The following is a 22,665-nucleotide window of genomic DNA, read 5'->3' on the forward strand; positions in this document are numbered from 1 at the left end:
CTCAGATTGAAGTAACACTGGGAGCATTTTAGCCTGTGAGAGAACCTGAATTTGGCAATGAAAACCAAGCCAGCTTGTTTTGATATCTGCTTAACCCCAGTTAAAATGACGAGGATGCTGTGGTTAGGGCCCATAACTACCCTGGGCTTGCTGAACTGGTGAAACCCTTGCTGGGCAGTGTCACATGTATGTGTGAGCTCAGTCCTGGATCATCTCAAGCTCTGTGAAATGTCAAGTCAAAATAAAACCATTCTGCTCTTTTCATTTTGATTTTTCAGCCCTTGCTGTCCAAGTCTTTTCTAGGAGTGACTTCATCTCAGTGGCTGCTTTATTCATCCAGATGTTGATGCTTGCAGCAACTGCACAGCTCCCTCTGCCAAACTGCTCACAGCATCACTGGAGCCTGTCTCTTTGACATCTTCCAGCACCAGCACAGAGTTGTCTCTCTGGGGCGAACGATGGGGCCCAAGACATGCATTGCTTTTGGTACCAAGTTCAGAGTCATTGCTCTTTCAGGGCAAGGGACATGTATGGGGATGGGGATGGGATGGGATGGGATGGGATGGGATGGGATGGGATGGGATGGGATGGCATGGCATGGCATGGCATGGCATGGCATGGCATGGCATGGAATGGCATGGGAAGGGATGGATGAAAGAAGTAAAGTTCAACTACAACTCACTTTAGTGATATGTGAACTGGTGTGATTGATATAGGAAAAAGGGTAGGAAGCCATGGGGAATTTAAGGAAGAAAATCCTAAAGAACAGATTTCTTTGCAATGTGGGAAGGCTGGCAGTAAGTCATAGTAACAGTAACTATGAAAGACTTGGCTATTTCAGTTCTGCTGACTGCTTTATTATGAACAAGCTGTTAGCACAGTCCATCTTAAGGCTGTAGAAGTACTTCCAGTGTTTAAAAGCTCCATCTGAAGGCCAAGAAAGTCACAATGAACCAGATGAGACTAAAATTTCCTGAGCTGGGGTTGTGCTTCAGGCTAAATTTGTTTGGGAACATTCAACCAAAAAAATTTTAATCCCTTACTAATGGCTGACATCATTCTTAGAAATCCATTGTTTATCTGACCTTCTCCTAACCCGTTAGAAAAATTTCTGGTGGTATTTTCCTTTCTCAGTTTAATGCTTTGAAGCATTACACGCAAAATTTGGCAGGAGGCAGCTTTCTGTTAGGAAGACACATTGCACCAGCTCTCTAAAACTGTGCTCAAACTTGGCTACATTACAAGCCCTTGAAAACCCAGTTTGCGTGCGCTTGATAGAGCTCTCAGTTTTTCATCTCAAATCCCCTGAGATGTCTGAGCAGAGCAGGTGGTGGTTATTGCCGGCTGCCAGGGGCTGCTAAGGGTGAATGACAAGTGTGAAGCTGGTCTCTGCCATGCACCCTCCAGCACCAAAATGGTCAGGGGGAGGAGGCCATCTGAGTGAAGGCAAAACAGGCAAAAGAGAGATTGTGGGCTGAAAAAAGGAAGTGGAGGAAGGATCAAAAAAAAGTCTGGGACTAGGTGGGAGACTGTTTTCTGGGCTTAGAAGAGGAAAGGTTTCTGGGATCTTCATCAGCCCCACCTCTGCTGTAGCCTGAGAGATGGACAGCCAAGGAATGAGAGCAGCAGGCTTCACACTAACCAGTGTTGTTCCAAGAGGCTTTGCTCTTTCAGAATGACAAAATTGCTGAGGTTTGTGTCCATCTACATCTGAGGTTTTAAGGGGAAAGCAGTCGGCCTGCTGGGATTTGGATGAAAAATTCCTGAAAGCTCATGGAAATATTCATGCTATGTGACCAATGCTTTCTGGCTGGCTCCAGGCTTGAAGCAAAGACGGAGGGAAGGAAGAGTGTTTCTTTGGCCATTGGAAGGGTTTCATCCTACCTCTGTGCAGAGAGCAGTATGTGATGCTGAGTACTTACTGAAACAGCAAGTTTCATAAACAGGCACTAATCTGTGACCTCCATGTCCGGGGTGCCAAAGCTGTGATCCTGCAGGAAGACCCACAGAAGCTGCTTGCAGCCTCAGCTGGCAGCTGGGCATGGGCCGTGGACAGCTGTGTGTGGCACCTCCTAGAGTTTCTCTCGGGTACCAACACTTAGAAGGTCATTTGCCTCCATTGGTGGCATCTCAGAGGGATGCTTTGAGTACGAATGCCTGCCTGCTCCTCACCCATGCAGACACTGAGGACCACTGTGGAAAAGCCCATCTAAACTACCTTTATGGGCAAGGTGTGAACAGTAGGTGGCAAAATAGACTTTGAAGATAAATGCTGTAATTAAAACCAGATTAGTGAGTGATCATCATCTATTCTGTGCACTGAATAAAGGGAGAGTCCTTCAAAAAGGAAATACAGCATGTAATTATAATTAAATATGATCTTATGGACAATATGGACAAAAAGTCTCCACTAAAATTGCCTAAAAAAAAAAAAGGCAACTCCTGCATTATCTTACTTTTGGATGCTTTGTTTTGCAATATTAATAGGTTTTTTTCTTAAAGCTGCCTTTCTGTTTGTATTTCAGTGTCTTCAGTCAAAGAACAGTGATGTCTGCATGCAACTTCTGTAATTTCACTTAGCTCGTCTCTAAATTGACTGTGCACAGTCAAAGACATGCACCCAGCACAGCAGGGCAGCTAGCTGAAATTAATATGAATGGATTTGGAGGGTTTTTTGCCTGACTTGAAAATTGCTCAAAATATTACTTTATTGAAAAGAAATGCAAATGAACATCTTCCATTCTTCAGAAGAATAATTACTCTTTTCTCTTTCTCTCTGTCAGAAAAAGATTTGTTGTCTGTTGTTTCTTTGCTGGCTTTGAAAACTGTTCTTTTGAAATTACAAAGCTATAGCACTTGTTCCAGTCCTTTGCAGGACTGGCAGTCCATGCTACTAGCCAAAAGTGGAGGAGCTGTCAGGTTTGCAGGAAAGGATCATTTACCAAGTGACCTTTTGGAAAGATGTCAATTGGGAAGTCAGTGTCGGGGGTTTTTTTAGCTGATGCATTTCTCAGGTTGCAGCTTTATCACTTTATGTTAAGGCTGAGCCACAGGAAGCAGAGTAGCTGGAGAGTTCCTATTCTGATGGCCTTCCAGAGTGATGTTCATTAAAATTAAATCCACTTCCTGAATTCTGATCAGCCATCCTTGTTAGAGCCCACAGCTGAATGATGGGAGTCCGACAGCCTTTGGTTCTAGCGAAGGTAAGCAAAACTGAAAGGACCTAGGTGGATATTTTTCAGCTGAAGTTCATAAAGGTCGAGCTCAAAGTAAACTGAAACAGGCAAGGTAACTTCCTTTTACTGGTGGGGTGATCAGGAAATGTCCACTGACATTCTTGGGACCACATTTCCCATCTTTTCACTGTCATCTGAGTGCATGGGTCATGAAAATCAATGTGGGAGGAAGCCCTTGATCATCTTTTATCATTCAACCATCTCCTGCTCAAGTCAGCCCACTGAGCAGAGAACTGTTGCAGCTCTGTCTCCTGAGACCTCACAGCAGAGCTGTTTGAAACGTGGTGGGTACTCAAAAGCCAACAAACTCCCAGCCTGGACTTGCCAAGAGTGCTCTCTGTCCCATCTGCCACGTTGTTAATAACCTAAACTTTGTCAGCCCCAGTACAGATACTTAAGGGATGTCACTAGTGATCATCCACCAGATGGACCCTGTACTCTTGATCCCACTTCTTTCAGCCCCACAATCTGAACAATTATCCACCTACTTTATCATCTACCTTGGCAGTCTGTATGTTACTGATTTACCTACCAGGATACTGTAGAAAATGGTGTTAAAGGCTTTACAATGTCAAGGAAATAAATGAGATGCACTAATCTTATGCTTTGAGGAGGCTGCCCTTGAAGAACAACTAGCTCTCCTGGACCCCTTCACTCTCCAGGGCAGCTCTCTTTGGGATCCTGCCAAGGAAATCCCTAAATGAAGTGAAACCTGCTCTCCTGCAGGTAAGGGCAGTAATGCTGTTTGTACTGCTAATTTCCTGCAGGATTTAGTATTTCACAGTTCCATGGTTTCTGCAGGCAAAGTTACCCTTGACCATCATATCCTGAACCAATTCTTCTTATTTTGTGAACAGCGTCTCTTCCAGTTGTCTCATCAATCACCTGTGTCATGAACCTGTCTTGAGCACGCCTGAGAAACCACCCAGACTGTGCCTGACCATGCAGCCCTTCGGTTAAAGCACACTGTGAGTTAGCCCTAAGGCCTGTGATTGTGTGGGATGGCTCTACTGACTTTCTCTCCTTTATCAAGAAGTCTGTAGTGAGTGCCTGGCACAACACTGCTCCAAAAGGAGCTTTGCTACCTTCTCCTTGTCCACAGGCACTCAGCTGGCCCATCACCTCTCCCACGGCCAAGTTCTGGGCACTCTTTTACACAGCACACAACCACCCCTCACTGTTTCCAGCCTGTCCTTCCTGAAGACATTGTGCCCATCTGTTGCAGCTCTCCAGGCTTGTGAACCATCCTGGTATGTCTCTGTAACTCAAAAGAAATCACAATTCTGCAGTTGTGTGGGGGCTGGTAATTCCCCCAGTTGTTTCCCATTCCACATGCTTGTTTACAACTACTTGAGACAAACCCTGAACCCTGAGTCATGATGGTTTCAAAACAGGATCCTGCTGAGCAAGGTAACCTCAGCACACAGACAATGGGCACTGAGGTGCCTCCCCTCCCAGGGGAAGGGGCATTTGAGGCCCTGGCTGCACACCAGCACTGCCTGCACAGCGTTTGCAGGTGCATTGCTTTGCAGCCTGAGCTCTCCATCACTGCTGCAGCGATTGCTCCATTAGGAGTTTTTTCCCTGATCATGCTGAGATCACAGATCAGACTGTGATGGGCTTACTGCTTCATTTTATCTAGAACTGTCTGTCCTAAGAGCAACTTTTATTGATCTCTGATGGCAGAGATGCCAGGAGCACACAGCTGTGCTGCTTTAAGAAATACTTTGACTAACTCCATAATTGTGTTGGCATTACTGCTGCCCCAAAGGCTGCAAATTTGAGGCCCCTTGTAATACATGTGATTTCTTCCTTGTAGCTGGCCTGTGCTCTACAAAAGCTGAGGTCATTGTGCTGACTGACATTTGGAGTTTGATAAAAATTATTAGTCCTAGACACATAAATGATTTTTAAAATCTGAGGTGACTGTTTTAGGCTAATTTCTGTAATAAATGCCTCCTGTAAGGGAATGTTTGACCTAACCTGACCTTTCTCAAGTTCCAACGGAACTTATCCTTAGCCTGCCAACAGAAACCCAGGTGATCTGTGTTTAGGAGCTGCTTCTTCCTTGACTTATCTGTACTAACAAGAAGGTGATACACATTCAAACAAACTCTTTCCAAACTGCCCCACGAGAATGCAGCAAGACTGGCTGGTTGTTGTGACCTTCTCTTTGGCTGCGAGAGAAGGCACCCAAACACCCAGAGCTCACCCAGCCCTGCCCCACTGAGGGCATCGTTGGCAGGAGCTGCCACTTTCAGCAGGGACAAAGGCCTCTGAGCTCGGGCTTTGGAGGGGGAGAAGGGGGAAGGAGGTAGGGGGTAGTGGGGGGGGAAGTGGGGGGGAGGGGGAGGAGGAGGAGGAGGAGGAGGAGGAGGAGGAGGAGGAGGAGAAGGAGGGATGACCCTCATCACCACTCCCCTAAGGCTGAAGTGAGCAGAGGAGGAGCTTATAGTTTGAGCCAAGTTTCATATTCAGAGGTCAGCAAGTGCAGGGAGAGAGGTGCAGCAGAAAAGGGCAGTGTGGGGAAGAGGAGAAAGCAAGGGGAAGGGGGCAGCTGTCTGGGCAAGAAAGTGAGAGAGAGGAGAAGAGAAAAGGCAAAAGGAGGCAGCAACAGTCTTGAGTCAAAAGAGGAAGATCAAGGAGCAGACAGGCTACAAAATGGCATTGCTCCTGTGGCTGGGGTCCCAGCTGTCATCCATCTGGAGCAACATCTCTATACTGGGAATTTTTCTTACAGTGTTTACGTTACTGCTTGACTTCATGAAGCGCAGGAAGAAGTGGAGCCGTTACCCGCCGGGCCCAGCGTCGCTGCCGTTCGTCGGGACCATGTTCTCCATTGACTTCCACAAGCCCCACCACTCCTTCAGCCAGGTGAGTGCAATCCCTGCGGTGACACACTCCACGTACAATCAACTGCGGGCCCAGGAGGGGTGGGTCACACCCTGGCATCAGCTACAGGTACATAACACAAAGAATAGGAATTTTCAGTTCCCCTGAAGTTACTAGATAGAGATGAAAGACTAACTAGCAAAAAAGATGAAAGAATGTAACAGTATGCACACAAGATGATAAATGTAGCTGGGAACAGTGGATAAACAGATAATGAGGAATAGAGTAGGGGTTTTGGCAAGTTATGTAACAAGAAGCAACAGCACATGACCAAAGAAAAAGTTCAAGGAAAGGTAATATGGTAATATTGAAGCACTCAGTGAGTATGACTCCCAGAGACACCTTTAGATGAGCCTGTAGGACCACAAAAGGACTTCCAGTAGAAGGTGGGTGCATGCAGGTAAGTCCTAGGAAAAGTGGTGTTTATGTATTAGCTGGGAAGCCCGCTGCAATGAATATGTATGATCATGATGGAATAAATCCCCTGTTGTACCATTCTATTAGAGGAGTCCAGTGCTACAATAAAGAATGCCTGCTTTCTAATACTTCAAATTGTGTTAGAAAGTTTATTTTTGGCCAATTTCAGTATTGAAATTGAACAAAGTCGAAGGGCAATGCCCTCTCCAAAGTCCAGGATGAAGCAAGTCACTGCCTAAGGACACTGACCTAGCCCACACAGATAAAGAGATAATCACACACCAACACTTCCCAACTTCTATCTCCCCATCTCTGTATGAGCTCAGTGGGAGACAGTGCTGTACCCCTGGTGATAGGAGCTGGCTACCAACCTAACATGTGGGCAGGTTTGGGGGCAAAGGAGCAGGGGGATGTACAAACAAGGGAAGACAAACAAATATCTGTGGGCTGGGAACATGGCTGTGGGAATGGCAGGCTTCCCTTTGAGTTACTGAAGCATGCCTGCAGGCGTGTGACAGTTCCAGTTAAAGAGATCAGCCTGTGGGATTTGCCCCAGCAGCAATGCCCAAAATCTCAGTAGCGTTCCTATTCAAAGTCAGGGCTTAGCTTTTCTCAAAGGGAAAGCACGGCACAGCTTGCAGCAGATAAACCACAGGGGTTTTGTGCTTCAGCTTGCAAACTCTAAAGGCCTCTTTTCTAGGACAGCGCTGTTCAGCTGTCTGTCCAAAACCTGCCAAATGAAGAAACTAAATATAGCATTTATATTGTTTGCTTGCATATAGTCCAAAGCTTACCATTTCCAAATCATATCACGTCAGGGTCATGCTAACCACAATCTTGACCAGTAATCATTTTTAATGACATATTTCTAGTGCCAGTGAAGTGCTAATTCCCTTTTCAAACCTACTGCAAATACAGTATTAAGTACTTCAATTCCTTGCAATGCTACAGGGCAAAAATGAAGAATCTTAGCTTTAAAACAAAAAAAAGACAGAAGAAAAAGAAAACTGTGGCGCATTGCTACTATTGTACTGTCTTTGAGCAACGTGCTTCTGGGCTTTGTTCAGTGTTCCTGACTAGCAGGGGAGCTTTGACCTGCCTTCCCAGGAGTCTATGTCTGGTTAAAGGGCTTGTCTACCTGGAGAAGACTTTGCTCCATGGCCAGCTCCCATGGTGAGTGTATGGCTGACAGGATTACCTGTGCAGTCATCCTGATTCAGCATTATAAGGCTTACAGATCACAGCAGATGTAGGGTGTATGCCAGTTACCAGTCATACTAGATGTGTACACTCCTTTTAGGGAGAAAGCTGACCTGAAATTCCAGTGTGGAATTGCCTTTTCCAACCATGTTGCTGGAAACCTGTTTCTGAGTAGATCTTTAGGTACAAATGCATCTTTAAATAAAAATTACATATCACCTTATTATCAATATTTCCTTCAGCAGAAGCAGACTAACTCAAAACTTACTTACTCTTTCAGATCAAAATAAATAGAAACATTAGGAAATAATTCATTATTGAGCATGCAGCCTTTGAAAATCCCCAAAAAGGTTCTTGACAAAAAAAGAAGTACTTGCACAATGTTAATAACAACAGTTTGGCCAGGATAGGTGTATTCTAAATTTTTCCGCTTACAGGGCATTGATCCCTGCTACAGCTGCTGCTTGGCACTGTTGTGAGCAGTTACACTGCAAAGATAAAGGTCAAAGATCAGCTGAAGATCTCTGAATAAAAATACCTCAAAGATCACTAAATAGTAAAGGCCTTAAGGAAGGATATGGTGATATTTCTGATGTTAACTCAGATAATTTTCAGGGACATGCTTTTTTATCTTGGCAGCTTCAGAAGAAGTTTGGAAACATCTTCAGTCTCCAGAACTGCTGGACCAACCTGGTAGTGTTGAATGGGTATAAAACAGTGAAGGAAGCCCTGGTCCACAAATCGGAGGACTTTGCTGACCGGCCGTACTTTCCAATATATGAACATATGGGCTATGGAAAGAATTCTGAAGGCAAGTCCCATGAAAATGGATATTGCTTGATGGCACTAGCATGAGAAGGATTGGGTAGAGGCAAGATTCTCTCGGTATGGTGCACTTTCTCATGTCCCCCTTGTATGTCTGGCACCCTTTGGTGGCAACAAACTTGGATTTGATTTAATGGAGGCTCCCCTTAGTGGTTGTAGTACAGCTCCAGCAAGCACACACCTCTTCAGCTGTGTAAGGACACTATCAGTGCTACAACTTTCCTGCCAGTGATTAGTGCTTATGGTGCTTATGTAAGACAAAATGCTTATGCAAAATGTTACATGCAAGTTCTTGTTGCAAAAAAATACAGTGACTTTCATCCAAGACAGAGTATTGTCCAGCATCCTGCCCACATCACATCCTCAGCTCCTGTGTGGTGGCACAAATTGCTACCCAGTTCGCACAAGTTGCTACCCAGTTCACACAAGCTATGGGAACAATGCTGAATGGTTTGGAGGGGTGATTCCTTTATCCTTAGCAGCCCTTGTTGTTCCCATTGAATCCCCCCTGAACCTTTGCCAGCCATGCACAGGCATTAGAAGGTGCAGTGATCCATTTCAGAATTGCTGTATGAACAAGCTGCACAAGGTCAGACTGTTTCATCTATCCACACAGACCTGTACCTCCAGACTCACAATTGCTGTTCTGTAGCAAAATTTGCTTGATGTAAAAGTCAGATATCTGACATTTCTTGCTCATCCACAATTCCAGGGATTGTTGTAGCAAGATACGGGCATGTCTGGAAGGAGCTAAGGAGATTTGCACTCTCTACCCTGAGGAACTTTGGGATGGGAAAGAAATCCTTGGAGGAGCGAGTGGTAGAGGAAGCTGGATTTCTTTGTTCTGCAGTCAAGTCTAAAGAAGGTTTGTGACATCCACAAGGACGGGGAAATCACAGAAAAAGGCAATACAGTGATGCAGAGAGAAGAAATACTACAGCCACTCTTGTTTGCATGCAGTGCTCTCTTTCCACGCAAATGCAGTTTTTCTTGTCTATGTGCATTCCTTGGAGCCACTTCTGCTTTACACAGTGGGGCTACCACAACACTAATCCATTTGAAACAGTAAACAAAGAGGAAATTAGAAATAGAGAGGTAAACCAGAATTATTCGCAGAGCTCAGTAACTCTAACTTTATGAAGTTTAGTGGAACATATTGATATTATCATATGCAATAAAAACGCAGCTGAGAGTTCACAGCCTGTCATCCAGACACAGAACAAAGTGTACCTGTCAAGTCACAGAAAAACTCAGTTTTTCTTGGCAGTTTTCTCCTTTAAACACAAATCAAGCAAATATTAATAAGAATGAGATGATCTTCACGTCCTAGTATGATGCTCTGAGTGGTGTGGGGGCTTTTTCTCCTGGTGTCATCAAGGAAGCATTTGTGTATTCTCATTGCTGAGAGATGAGGTCCAACAGCTTGGTGTTGCTGAGCTTCATGGCTTGGTCTCCATTTCCATTTTCAGGTAAATCTTTTGATATACATGTTCTTCTAAATAATGCTGTCTGCAACATAATCTGCACCATTGTCTTTGGAGACCGTTTTGACTACGGTGACAGAACATTCAAGAGGCTGTCACAGTTAGTTCAAGATTCCCTGGATCAAGAAACTGGATTCCTGCCTCAGGTAAACCAAAAGCTGTAAGAAGCTGCCCTCTATTGCTTGAGAGAATTGTGTTTTCATATTTTTTCTTTTTTTGCATCATGTAATGTCTTTTCTCTCCCTCTTTCTCCGGTTCTCACACCCCAGCTTCTTAATGCTGTGCCCATTTTGGTGCGCATCCCTGGACTCCCACAGAAGGTCTTTCAAGGACAAAGGGAGTTGATGGACTTCATAGATGTGGTCATAGACAAGCATATGAAGACCTGGGACCCTGCTCACACCCGAGATCTCACAGATGTGTTTTTAAAGGAAATGGAGAAGGTAGGGTGACACCAGCAGACCCTCCGGAGTCAGGAGTTTCTTGGCCTGTTCAAGCTTGTGAAGCTGACTTTCCTCATAGAGCTGTATAAAACCTCTTAGCAACTAACGTCCTACTTTTTCATTCCACATTGCATCTTGAGATGAAAGGTGTTCTTCATGCCATAACCTCTTTTATTGTCTTAAGACACTATATTATCTGCTGATGCTCGTTTCCATTTTGTACCTTCACATTTCCTTCAGAATCTAGCAACTTCCTTCTTTCCAGCCTACAAAAATTTGAAGGCTTTTAAAAGGCAATGATTGAGAATCCACTAATAGTCCCAAGTTTGCACCAGGGAACAAGTCAGCATGCAAGATTCTGTGTCATGTCAGTGCCTCAATGACTGATGCCTCAAAATCAGCTACGAAACTGGAGCAACAGACTGGCTTTTTGGTGTCATTGCCCCGTCTGTAGCCTGTCTTTAAGCCAAGTTATGACTTGAAACAACAGTGTCTCCTTTAGGATGTGTATTTTTTAATTGCTTGCTAAGAACTAGTTTGCTAGATATCAGAAGGCCTAAATCTGAACTTCACTAAAATTAAAAGGAGTCTTCAATTCAGTCAGGCACAAAGTCAGTATAAGACCAAAGGTATTTGGGTCAGCCTATCCATCCACCATATGTTTCTGCACATGGATTCACTAAATGTCAAGTGCCAGATGAGCAATATTAGCAAATTCTGCTTGCAAATTGTTTCCACCATCCAAATCCTCAGGCTGGACTGCTGCTCTGCATAACAAACCCTGCCATGCTATGGGTGTCGGGCACCTCCAGCTTATGTGTTGCCCCCCCCCCAGGTCACATGGGCAGAGCAACATGACCTACATTAGTCTACACAGTGGTACAACTTGGAGGTGGATGTGAGCCTGACCACGCTGCCTCTTGTCACATCTCTCTTCTGTTCACTAAGATCACCTGATAAGCCAGTCTGATAAACCCCTCTCCTGAGTTAACTTTGGTCAAGTCAGTCCCAAACTCCCTTCTCTGAGATCCTTTATTGGAATAACAGTTGAGTCTTAAATGCATTGTTAATTGCTATCCATATTACAACAGCATCTAAATATACAGACTAACTTAACAGAAGCTAGTCCCTAGGAAAGGGAAGTACAAAAAGGATTAGAAAAGACAAGTAGATGAACTCATGCAGAGAGCTTGTCATATCTCATATGCTAACAAACTTGAACTCAATTAGCATTTGGATGAGAGACCAGTTTTGCTGAAAGTGGTGTTGCAGACTTAATAGGCAGCAATAATACCCTGATCAGTTTTTTTTCAGTTGTAAGAAAGTATCAGGGCAGGAGCAGCAAGAATCTGTAATGCATAGCTAGAGATAACCCCCTTAAAATAATGCTAATTTTGCATTTGCCACATCAATGCAGCCTCCTCTCTACTCTGTGGCTTTTATCATCTGATCAAATCTGAATAACTGTGTTCTACCTTCTTTGGGGGAAGATGTTACAGTGAGTGGCAGGGGTCTGCTGCCTGTTTGAGCTGAGAGCACAAGGTGTTTACTTCTGTCCTGAAGGCAGGGGTAGCATTCTTCTCTGAGTATATTGGAGGTGGTCAAGGACTTTCAAATACAGAAGGTAACAGGGTTGTAAAGCTCAGACTGTCACCTGTGCTGTGCTCCACTCTCCCAATGAAAAACAGGAACACACACTAAAAAGTGGACCTAGTGCTTCTCAGTACTTCTCTGGGCAGTGGTCTTCTTGCCCAGCAAATACCCCAGCTCCAGTCACCCACTTGTTTGCTCTCCCTAGGGTAAGGCAGCTGAAGAGAATGGGTTCCACTATAACAACCTTCGTCTGGTGGCTGTAGACCTGTTTACAGCTGGTTCTGAGACCAGCTCCACCACTCTCCGATGGGCACTGCTGTATATGCTTCTCCACCCAGAAATACAGAGTAAGTCAGAATCTTACTTACAGAAGTGTGACCTCTTCCCTTCAAGGCTCATTTTTCCGCAAGAAGGCTGAATATCTCTCCATGGATTTTGCAATGAGGAACAGCTTTGGTGATTGTTGGTCTAGCAGAAACCAGGAGAAACACTTCCCAAACAGCTGTTCTGTCAAGGGGGAAGCCGTGATAAAAAGACTGGAGTTGGAAGGGCAAGTTTTCTCTCTCCTTCATTTTGAGGGCTTCACCTGGGGACTTGCAGTGGTCAGTGCACCCTCTTCCAGTATTTGGAATAGATGCTGATCAGTTTAAATTCTCAAATGCTGCTTGCCTGGGTACCCTACAAGCTGCATAGAGGAAGGGTCATGTCAAGTGGCAAGGCCTTTATTAAAGATGCTATGAGCAAAGAACAGTTATACAGAGACACCGGTCAACTGAAAAATGCCTTCCCATCTGGTTTCTGTTCCTATCTCTAACTGCTTGTCCTGTTCTCACACAGTGCCTACAATCTCAGGCAGTCAGTCTTCCTGCAACTTGTACCAGCTCCTTCTGGTTATCTATGAGTCCTCTTATCTATTCTGCTTTCAGGTAAGGTCCAGGCAGAGATTGATAAGGTGATTGGCAGAGAGAGACCCCCCACCATGAAGGACCAAGCAAGCATGCCTTACACTAATGCTGTGATCCATGAAGTGCAACGCTACGGGGATATTGTTCCTGTTGGGCTACCTCACATGACATACCGGGACACAGAGTTGCAAGGCTTCTTTATTCCCAAGGTGACCGTGACCAGATAAGCAATACAGCATCCTCTCCTTGTGCAGATGCCAGGCATGGAGTGGGGATGATCCCATCCAACCCTGCAGTGTTGCATTTCCAGCCCCAATTACAGTCACTGTTGAGCACTAAAATAAGACATTTTGAAATGCTAAATTCAGGCAGATGGTCATATTTGTGCTCTACGCTTACGCTTGTTGTGTGGGAACCCAACTGCAGTGGCAGCTCAGTACAAAGGTTTCCTTTCCTCTCAATGAGTCGTGATATTCCCTGCCTGCGTCGGAAGGAGCCTAACAGGCTCTCTGGAGGCACGCAACACCAGCTTACTGGCTTTCATGAGATGGTAGTAGTTAAATTCTAGCTCTGAAGCTACTCAAACACCATTGGCATTCAGACCAGCTCCAAACTGTGACAAGCAGCTGCCCTGAGAGCAGTGGCAGAATTCAAGACTGGGATTTTGTTGGTTTTTTTTTTTTAGCCTTGTGGTATCTCCTCTGGTTTAGAACCTTGACATGTGAAACAGGAAAGCTTTGCGATTTTCCATGGTCCCTGTGGAAGTTGGACTTTGAAGTCTGTCAGTCAGCTTTTTCTCTGCAGCTATAAAACAAGTCCGGGAGGATCTGAGAAGCAGAGGCTGCTTCCACTGAGTAACCATGAAATTGGCATTTGCATGCAACAGCCTTTGAAAGGATACAAATTGCAAAAGTTCAGATGCTTCAGAGTGTAGGGCAGGCACCATATGCCATTGGAAAAGGGCCCCGCTTTACCTCTGCTTCAATAACATGCAGAAGTGGAAATGGGTGCCTTATGCTGAGGCTATTAGATGGGAGACACAGACTAAAGAGGGACCAGCACTGTTCTGTTGTGCCAAGATAATGCTGCTGTTCTCACCTGTTTCCTCTTGTGGGGGAGTGCAGGGGACAACAATCATCACCAACTTGTCTTCCGTGCTGAAGGATGAGACACTCTGGGATAAACCACAGGAGTTTTACCCTGAACACTTCCTGGATGCAAACGGGCAGTTTGTGAAACCAGAGGCCTTCCTGCCCTTCTCAGCAGGTAAATATGAGGGGAGGATCCAGGTGCAAGTCAGAAGCACAGCAGGAGGGTGGTCTGCTCTCCCTGCAGCAATTCCAGCATGGATTATTGCCCTCTTTGACAAACACTTTCTACTCCCTCTCTTGCAGGTCGCCGTGCCTGTCCAGGAGAACAGCTGGCCAGGATGGAGCTCTTTCTTTTCTTTACCAGTCTCTTGCAGAAATTCACTTTCGTGCTCCCTGAGGACCAGCCCAGGCCGCGGGAGGACGGTCACTTTGCTCTCACAAACTCCCCACACCCATACATGTTGCGAGCTCTCCCAAGATGAGTGCACAGCGCCCTCCTTTCACTCACAGACCAGCACCCACCCAAACTCTGTCAGAAACAGCTTAGGCAGGATCATGCCAGGTTCCAACTCAAGTCTGTGCAGAAGGCCACATCTGTGTAAAGCAAGGATCTAGGCCAATATCTTGTTTAGCTTAATTCTAGTTGTGGATCTTGAATCAGACAAGAGAGCTTCAGCTTAAACAACAAGGTGACATTTAAATGTAGTTTCAGAGTAGTGCTCCTGAAAAATCTTACCATTCAAGACATACATGTCCCCTTCATTCATTCCTGTTTATTACATACTGCCATGTCTTGCACAAATATGGCATTGTCTTAATTTATAGCCTCAAAGAAAGTAAGTTTTAATCCTGACAACCCTTATGTCACGCTATGCTTCCAGTAGGAGTAAATACCAAGGAGTACAAAAATAATCCATATGGTGTTTCAGCCACAGAAGAAGGTCATTTGGGAAATATAGAAATTTCTAGAAATACATTTAAAGAGAAATCCTGGTGTTTAGATTTACTATCTCCTCTAATTAAAACTTTTTTTTCGGCAATACGTAAAGTCAGCTCTTGGGCAGGTTTGGAACTTGCAAAGGGATGGAGTTACACTCTTTGAAACTGTATGGCCATGGATTTCAGAGTTACCTTTCTCTTTCTTCCTGCAATATTCCTGACAAATGGTTTTGCAAGATGTAAAGATATGTTAATGTTTAAATTAGTAGTAGCTGCCTTACCACATCTGAAAAGACAATAGCACGAAGGAGCTCCTATGTATAACCACCACTAAAAAAAAAAAAATCTGAAATCAAGTGCACGTGTGTACTAGTAATTTTGTGTAATAGTAATTTTGGAAGCTATGAAAGCTATTGAATTATACGAATACTTATTAACATAATTAAGATTTGTACTTGAGCAGGAACTGCACATTTATGCTTTTCATCTACAAAATAACTTGAAAGAATAAAAATGATGTGAAATCTTCTTTCTTGCTCCTCCCTTTGTGGTTGCCTCAATCCTGCTGTGCTCCTGCCTCTGATACCTTTCTCGCCTCACACCCAGCGCCACACCTGCGTCTTTCAAGATCATTTCAGTGTAACTTTTCTGGTCTGTTCAATGACACTGAACTGAATGTGTTTGGGTTTATAGTTGCCAGCACACACCTAAGTGTGTATAAAGAGAACTTAACCTCAGAGAGGGTCCGGGCATTCGTGTATTTGGATAAAAACGCGGGGATAGCTAGGAGAGGGACTGTGTTTCTAGCATCCAAGAGCGCACTGAAAGAAAGTCCAGCTGCACGAGCGAACACGAGCCGATTGTGGCATTTGGAGGGGCCAAGGGAACAAACACACCGCTCCCCATCACAGCCCCAGCCCCGCCCTGAGGGCGGTGCGGGCTCTGAGGGGCGGTGCGCGCCCGAGGTCCTCAGGAGGCGGGGCCAACACGGGCCCGCCCACCGGCTACTCCACCCCTTCCATCAGCGATGATTGGCGTTTCTTCTGACCAATCGGATGGGAGGTCGCCGCCCCGGAAGGATGGAGTGGCAGCTCAGCCAGCCAATAGGAGAAGTCGCCGTGCCTTGCGCGTTCCCGCGGGCGGCGGGGGAAGGTGGCGGCGGCGGCAAGATGGCGGTGGCGGGCAAGGGAGCGGTGTCGGCCGCCGTGAAGCCGATCTTCAGCCGGGACCTGGGCGAGGCGAAGCGGCGAGTCAGGGAGCTGTATCGGGCCTGGTACCGCGAGGTGCCCAACACGGGTGGGTGAGGGACTCGGGGCCTGCCGCGCGGGCTCAAGGTCGGAACGGCCTTAATGACATTGGGTGAAGCCGGCGGGCATCGCATGAACGAGTGCCCGTGTAGCGATTTGTAGGTTGCACGTTGCCGGTGGAACAAGTGCAGAGCGACGTGGATGATCGCAGCAGATGTTGTGTTTCTCTTAGTGCACCTGTACCAGCTGGACATCACGGTGAAACAGGGGCGTAACAAGGTGCGGGAGATGTTCATGAAGAATGCCCACGTTACGGATCCACGCGTGATAGACATGCTGGTTATTAAGGTACAAACAGCTATTCCTGAGTTGTGGAAGCTGCAAAGAATGTGGGTGATTGGTGGTGTGATGGAGGAGAGGGACAGCTTTGTACTAGTCTGTCTGTGGAGTGTTGTCTCTTGCAGTTGGATTGGTTTATCTGTGTCAGCAAACCTGTTGATAAGGGATGAGGCTGCTTTAGAATTCAGCAAGTGTATGTCAAGCAAAGCGGCAGTTAAAATACTGAGTTTGTTGTTTATTTTTGTTGCTTGCTTGCTTTTCTTTTTTTAACAACAACAGTCAAAGAAAGGGAAAATTAGGTGCTGCTTACTGGTTTACTATTAAAAATGAACTTTCTACCCTCTACAGTACTTCCTTGGATTGGAAAATGGTTTTCTTCGCTGATTCTGAAACACGTAGTACAGCATCAGTAGTTGGTGGGAGACTGGTTTTGGGTGGCAGAACACTCCAACTCTGTAACACATCTGTAACCTGGTGTTACAGGCCTGAGAGACCTGTCTGCTTCAAAGCAATAATCAGCACACCAGGCTTCAAAATGTGTCTGAGCAACAGTAACTGACCTCTGCAGCTCCAATGCATTAGAAAGCTTCCAACCAAGGATTGCCATGCTCACCTGTTTTGTTTCTTGCATTTTGAGACAATTGCTCTGTCCTTACATGATGAAAAATTCTGGAAACAGAATCCTAGATAGTATGGGAGGTGACAATTCCAGGCAGTCTCATTTTGCTCTGTGCTACCATCCTACAAAACCGTTACAAAAGATTGGAGTCATGGAGAAGGTGCCTATCTCTGTGGTGGTGATACTGGTGCAAAGCACTTGGCAGCAGTTAATTTTACAGCGAACATGTTGCTGTTCACCCAAATTCAGTAGAGGTGCTTGAAAGTTAGGAATGTTGTGTAGAATTTTATGGGAAGTGCTAGTCATGAGAGAAACAAAGCAGGCTTTAAGAAGGGGACAGAGTCTCTTGCCTGTTTTCACAGGGCTGGGAAGCTCTGGTGCAGAGACATCAACTTAAGTCCCAAGGCAGGAACAGTATATTTGTGTCACAGTGTAGGTGATGCATGCAGGCTGTAGGAGTACAGAACTGTCGATGCAGCTATTTTTTTTACTTAGGTGTTTCTAAGTGCATTCAAATAACTTTCACAGTGCTGTGTGGTTGGACTTGGGCTCTAACTTGAGAACTAGTCTAAAATTCTTGTCTGTGTGCAGGGCAAAATGGAGCTTCAAGAAACCATTCACGTCTGGAAGCAGAGGACTCACGTCATGAGGTACTTCCACGAGACGGAACCCCCGCAACCTAAAGACTTTCTGTCCAAATTCTATGCGGGCCACAATCCCTGAGAAACCGACTCTGTGTCTTCTTGCCTTATATTACAAATAAAGTTCTATACAATAGAAAAAAAAATCCATACAAAGAGATTCTCTGGCATCTTAGGAGCCTAATGAGTAGGTGAATCCAGAGCATGTGCAAGTGATTATGATCTGTTTGAAGAGCTGTAATTTCCTAGTTTTGCCAGTGTGCATTTTCAGAGATGGCATTTGTCCCATCACTTGCCCTGGGGCGTCTGCTGAATAACCACAGCACAACCTGGCTGTGGGGCTTTGTGCTTAGCCTACAGCCAGATCTGTAGATGTTAGCTCTGTGAGGAAAAGAGCAGGCCTTCAGAAAAGCCACTGTAGTCACAGAAATATTCTTGTGCTTGAGGCTCATCTGTAGGTTCATCTGTATTCATGCACTGTCTTGCAATTTCATGCTATGACTTTGTTGACCTTGTGTTTTTTATTGGACATTAGTCTCCTTAGTTCCTCACAGAGAATATATAAAATCCAATACGCAAATAAAGCCTTGTGCTTTAAAACATCAGCAGAGTTCATTTCTCTGCTGTAAAATGAAATCACCTGCAAAAAGGGGGGATTGTACTGTTTTCTAGAATAGGAAGGGTCTGTAAGGGCTTCTGAAGTTTAGCAGGAGATGGTGTCCCACCATCACCTCCTCCACTGAATCAAGAATTAGTAGCTCCCTTTGGAGAAGGGTAAGGAAATTTATTCTTTCACCAGTCAGAACAGGTTTTCAGTGGGTAACTAGGTGCTGGAGCTCCCCCAGATGTGACTAGCACTGGGTGTTTGTAGTACACTCTAACTTCTTTTTATCCAGCCTAAATAAAATTTTTATCCAGTCTAAATACTGGAGCTTTCTTCCCAATATGAGGACTGTAACACAGCACTCCTCAGGGATGTGTACATAGGTACCTTCAGAGGTGGCATGTTTTTAAGGACAGGGTTGACACAGTCAGGAGGGGCCCAGGACAGACTGTGGGATAAAGCAGTGAAAAGCATTTGGGCAGCAGGTAAGACAGCAGCAGGTATGTGTTTGGCTCTCAAGAGCAGCTGAACTGGAACAACCACTTCTCAAGTGGCTTTGGGGAAGAAGGGGGCAAGTCAGATACCAAGTGACTCAAGAACCTGACAGCTGCCTTCAGCTACAGCTCTTGGGTTTCCTCAGATTACAGGCTCCCTTTTTAATCTGTAGCCATGCTGAGAGTTACTGAGCTAACATTAAAAGCTGTGCCAAAGAATAAGGGAGCAAATGTGGCTGTTGGAACTATACACCCTGCCCAATGTGTGCAACATTAAAAGTAACTTTTCAACAGCAACACCAGTAAGGAAGGGAAAAAGTGGGCAGTCAAGAGAAGAGGCCAGATCTAGTGACCAGAAAACATGAGACACTGGGGCAATGCTGGCTTAAGAAAAATAAATAACTGACGGACCTCTCAAGGTTTCAGTTTGAGAAAACAGCTGGTCTGATGCAACTAAAGATACTCTTCCTGTGCCATAGCAGCAGAGAAGACCTTCTAAGTCTATTATACAAGGATTTAAATGCAATAGTAAACACTTCTATGAAAAGAGGAGTTGAAGTTCATAAACCGTTAAGAAAACAAGTATGTTAGGGCTCTTTCAGAAGGAAGTACTGAACTACCTAGGAAATAATAGATACCTGGAGCCAGTGTTCATTTGCCACTTGTGATCTCAACTTTTGCCAAAGCCACTCAAAGTTTTAACTCTGTGATGATAATACTGTATTTAATCTTCAGTGAGGTGAAGTTAATGATGCAGCCCCTCTCAGATACAGCTGCTAGGTTGTTGAACCACAGTGCCCTTGTCAATGTGCACTCCATTCTTTTATGGGGCTGTGTTGTGGGGCTGCTGCCTCCCCTAGGATTCCCCATGTCCTGTAGATCAGTACTGAGTTACTGAAAGGACTCAAAAAATAAGTATGAGAAGAGCCTCCCTACTGAAACAGATATACAGATGTAGAAAGGTTAAGACAGAAATGGTAGGACACAGACAAATAATGTACAAAAACAGAAGACCAAAGTTGTACATGTCAATCTCTTGATCTTTAATTGTTTCCCATGTTGCTAATTAAAGGCATCCCAAGCAGTCCTTGATGAGGTGAGTGTGTGTGTGCAAGGATGCAGGGCCTATCAAGCACTTCCTTCAACCCTGATCTACAGATTTCCATCGTACAGAGATGCAGGACACTCACTGGCAAAAGGGGATACAAAGCCCCCTGTCCCGTTTAGGAAGGACAAAACACAGGTGACAGATGTTAGAACTATTGTTTTGTCAATGGCCTTTTCCCTTCTGTTCTTCTGTTCCAGTGCTGAAAATAGAAAAGCAAGCTGTTACTCTTCAGATACACTACTGAGCTGCAGTCTGTATCCTCCTCCCAAAACTACACAAGATGAGGTTTACATAAAGGGAGTTTCCAACAGGCCAGTGCAGTCTTTGCAATCTTTTAAGTCTTAGTTGTTAGCTGCACAATGCATGCTGGAAAACCCCCTTACAACTGGAATACATCCACCAAACTGATTATAAAGCAACACTACAACAACTTCTCTAAAACAGTTTCTTTGTTCTATAAAGAATCAAATACACCCAAACTCAAATCTTCACGCAAGGGCAAGCCAAACAGAATAACATAAAATGGTAGAAAGTGTTGGATATAAAGGTGCAGATACAGGTGAACTTATTTCCACTCTTCCTTTCTACAGTGAGTCTGAATGGTCCAACTACTCCAGAGATAAGTGCTGTAACACCCACCAGACAGTTTGTTCTGACAGGTTTTGGAATTCTCTTAAATTGTTCACCTAGATCAGAATTTCAGACAATAAGTGATTCTGTTTTAAAAGAGTCATTCTGTGAATTAGGAGAAGACTTTTAAACAGGTAAACAAGTAGAACAAAATCACAGAATCATTTGGGTTGGAAAAGACCTTCAAGTTCATTGAGTCCCAACTGTTAATCCAGTGCTGCCAAGTCCACTGTTAAACCATGTCCTTACGTGCCTCATCTACATCTCATTTAAATACCTCCAGGGCAGGTGACTCCACCACTCCCCTGGGCAGCCTGTTCCAATGCTGGACAACCCTTTCCATGAAGAAATATTTCCTAGTATCCAATCTAAACTTTCACTAGCACGACCTGAGGCTATTTCCTCTTGTTCTATTGTTTGTTACTTGGGAAAAGAGACTGAACCCTACCTGGCTAGAGCCTCCTTTCAGGTAGTTGTAGAGAGTGATAAGTTCTCCCCTGAGCCTTCTTTTCACCAGGCTAAACATCCTCAGCTCCCTCCATTGCTCATAAGACGTGCTTCAGACCCTTCACCAGCGCTGTTGTCCTCCTTTGGATATGTGATGTAGTAACACTGAAGTATCTCTGTTGTCTGCGGTACAGACCCTCACTGACTACAGTTTATTTTTGATTCAGCTGACGATCTAAAACACCATCAGTATTTCCAATCTCTAAGAAATGCATGGTGTAGAGATTGCACAGATACCAGTCTGGCCTACTCTGGTATAAAACAAAAAGGTTCATAGCCAAAGGCAAATCTGTGTCCATGTTAACTGCAAGTGCGTCTTTTAAGCTGTTGCTGGCTGTATTTCCTTGTCTGAGATTCTCCTCCCTGCCCCAAGCCAAACGGGAAGCACAAATAATTAGACTGCTGGTGCAGTTTATGACATACCTTTTAATCATCGTCATCGTCATCCTCTGGGACAAAGATATCATGTTCTTCAAGTAAGGCTGCAAAGTTCTTACTGATCTGAGTACCAACATACAGGAAAGGGATCACGACGCTGAACACTCTGAGGAGGCCGAAGGGCGTCTGCAAGGAGTCGATTGCAAAAGGTGGATCTTTACATGCAAGCAAGTCGCACTTTGGCTGAACCGGCGCACTCCCGGCTCCACAGGCGCGCGGAGGGCCCGGGAAGCGGCGGGAAGAACACTTTGCGTCCCTAGTGCCAAGCCCCGGTCACCGCATCGCGCTTTTTTGTAGCCTTGGAGTATTATAAACACTCCCGCACCAGCGAGCGGGGAGCCCGGAGCAGGGAACACCCGTAGCTCAGGAAGGGGGGCGGCCGCGGGTGCCAAAGGGCAGTGCGTAGGCGGGTGTTGCTCTCCCCCTTAGGCCGCAGCGCTGCCCTGCTCGGGGGGACTCGGGGAACACGGCCGGGTCAGCCCCGCCCGCTCGGGGGGACGCGGGGCTACTCCCGTCTCCCTCCTGCGCCCCCGCCCACAGCCGCCCCGCTCATTGGCCCAGCCGCTGTCACTCACCCCGCCGCCCCGCCCACAGCGGCTGCGCCCGCACCGATTGGCCACCGCCGCCGCCCGTGGCTGCCGCCTCCGCCCGCTCGCCCCTCACTCACCTTAACTGGCTTGGGCAAAATGGCGCCGCTGCGGGTGACGATGGCGCCCCGGGAGGGCACCAGCGGCACGACCGAGGCCCGGCACGGCTCGCCCCAGCCCGCACGGCCCGAGCGAGCCACGGTCGCCGCCAGGAGCCGCCCGGCTGCCGCTGCCATCGTCCCGCCCGCCCCGAGCCACGGCCGAGCCCAGGCGTCACCTGGGATCTCGCGAGGCTTGTGGGGAGGCGGTGAGATCGGCGCTGCGCATGCGCGCAGCGAGACCTGCCCGCCCCCCGCCTTTATCCCCGCCGGTGTGGGGGCGTTTCTCGGCGCCCCGCGGGAAAAGAGGGCCCGGTAAGGGGAAAAC

At 46.0% G+C, this 22,665-nt stretch overlaps 3 protein-coding genes across 3 annotated transcripts; 2 read left to right on the forward strand and 1 right to left on the reverse strand.

Moving 5' to 3' along the window:
- Positions 1-5,719: 5,719 nt before the first annotated feature.
- LOC104696362 (cytochrome P450 2D14) lies at positions 5,720-15,554 on the forward strand. The gene is made up of 9 exons (XM_010410656.3): positions 5,720-6,110; positions 8,385-8,556; positions 9,283-9,435; positions 10,040-10,200; positions 10,324-10,497; positions 12,296-12,437; positions 13,017-13,204; positions 14,120-14,261; positions 14,390-15,554. The coding sequence occupies exons 1-9, from the start codon at positions 5,898-5,900 to the stop codon at positions 14,566-14,568; spliced, it is 1,524 nt and encodes a 507-aa protein (XP_010408958.1). The 5' UTR covers positions 5,720-5,897; the 3' UTR covers positions 14,569-15,554.
- Positions 15,555-16,153: 599 nt separating this feature from the next.
- NDUFA6 (NADH:ubiquinone oxidoreductase subunit A6) lies at positions 16,154-18,476 on the forward strand. The gene is made up of 3 exons (XM_039571550.1): positions 16,154-16,321; positions 16,505-16,620; positions 17,822-18,476. Exons 1-3 carry the CDS (start codon positions 16,195-16,197, stop codon positions 17,951-17,953), a joined length of 375 nt encoding a protein of 124 aa, XP_039427484.1. The 5' UTR covers positions 16,154-16,194; the 3' UTR covers positions 17,954-18,476.
- A 1,512-nt stretch (positions 18,477-19,988) lies between these two features.
- SMDT1 (single-pass membrane protein with aspartate rich tail 1) lies at positions 19,989-22,542 on the reverse strand. Its single transcript, XM_039571551.1, has 3 exons — positions 22,320-22,542; positions 21,638-21,778; positions 19,989-20,276 (listed from the first exon to the last, which is right to left on the reverse strand). Exons 1-2 carry the CDS (start codon positions 22,473-22,475, stop codon positions 21,641-21,643), a joined length of 294 nt encoding a protein of 97 aa, XP_039427485.1. The 5' UTR covers positions 22,476-22,542; the 3' UTR covers positions 19,989-20,276; positions 21,638-21,640.
- Between the last annotated feature and the right edge of the window lie 123 nt (positions 22,543-22,665).

This window comes from Corvus cornix, chromosome 1A (genome assembly GCF_000738735.6).
Source record: "Corvus cornix cornix isolate S_Up_H32 chromosome 1A, ASM73873v5, whole genome shotgun sequence".
NCBI lineage: Eukaryota > Metazoa > Chordata > Aves > Passeriformes > Corvidae > Corvus > Corvus cornix.

Bases quoted from the DNA above. Each gene is read 5' to 3' on its own strand.
- LOC104696362 (XM_010410656.3), top strand. From the start codon at position 5,898: ATGGCATTGCTCCTGTGGCTGGGGTCCCAGCTGTCATCCATCTGGAGC. The intron at 6,111-8,384 runs GTGAGTGCAATC...TTATCTTGGCAG, and splicing joins CCCACCACTCCTTCAGCCAG to CTTCAGAAGAAGTTTGGAAA. The intron at 10,201-10,323 runs GTAAACCAAAAG...CTCACACCCCAG, and splicing joins AAACTGGATTCCTGCCTCAG to CTTCTTAATGCTGTGCCCAT.
- SMDT1 (XM_039571551.1), bottom strand. From the start codon at position 22,475: ATGGCAGCGGCAGCCGGGCGGCTCCTGGCGGCGACCGTGGCTCGCTCG. The intron at 21,779-22,319 runs GTGAGTGAGGGG...GACTCCTTGCAG, and splicing joins TTTTGCCCAAGCCAGTTAAG to ACGCCCTTCGGCCTCCTCAG.
- NDUFA6 (XM_039571550.1), top strand. From the start codon at position 16,195: ATGGCGGTGGCGGGCAAGGGAGCGGTGTCGGCCGCCGTGAAGCCGATC. The intron at 16,322-16,504 runs GTGGGTGAGGGA...TGTTTCTCTTAG, and splicing joins CCGCGAGGTGCCCAACACGG to TGCACCTGTACCAGCTGGAC. The intron at 16,621-17,821 runs GTACAAACAGCT...GTCTGTGTGCAG, and splicing joins TAGACATGCTGGTTATTAAG to GGCAAAATGGAGCTTCAAGA.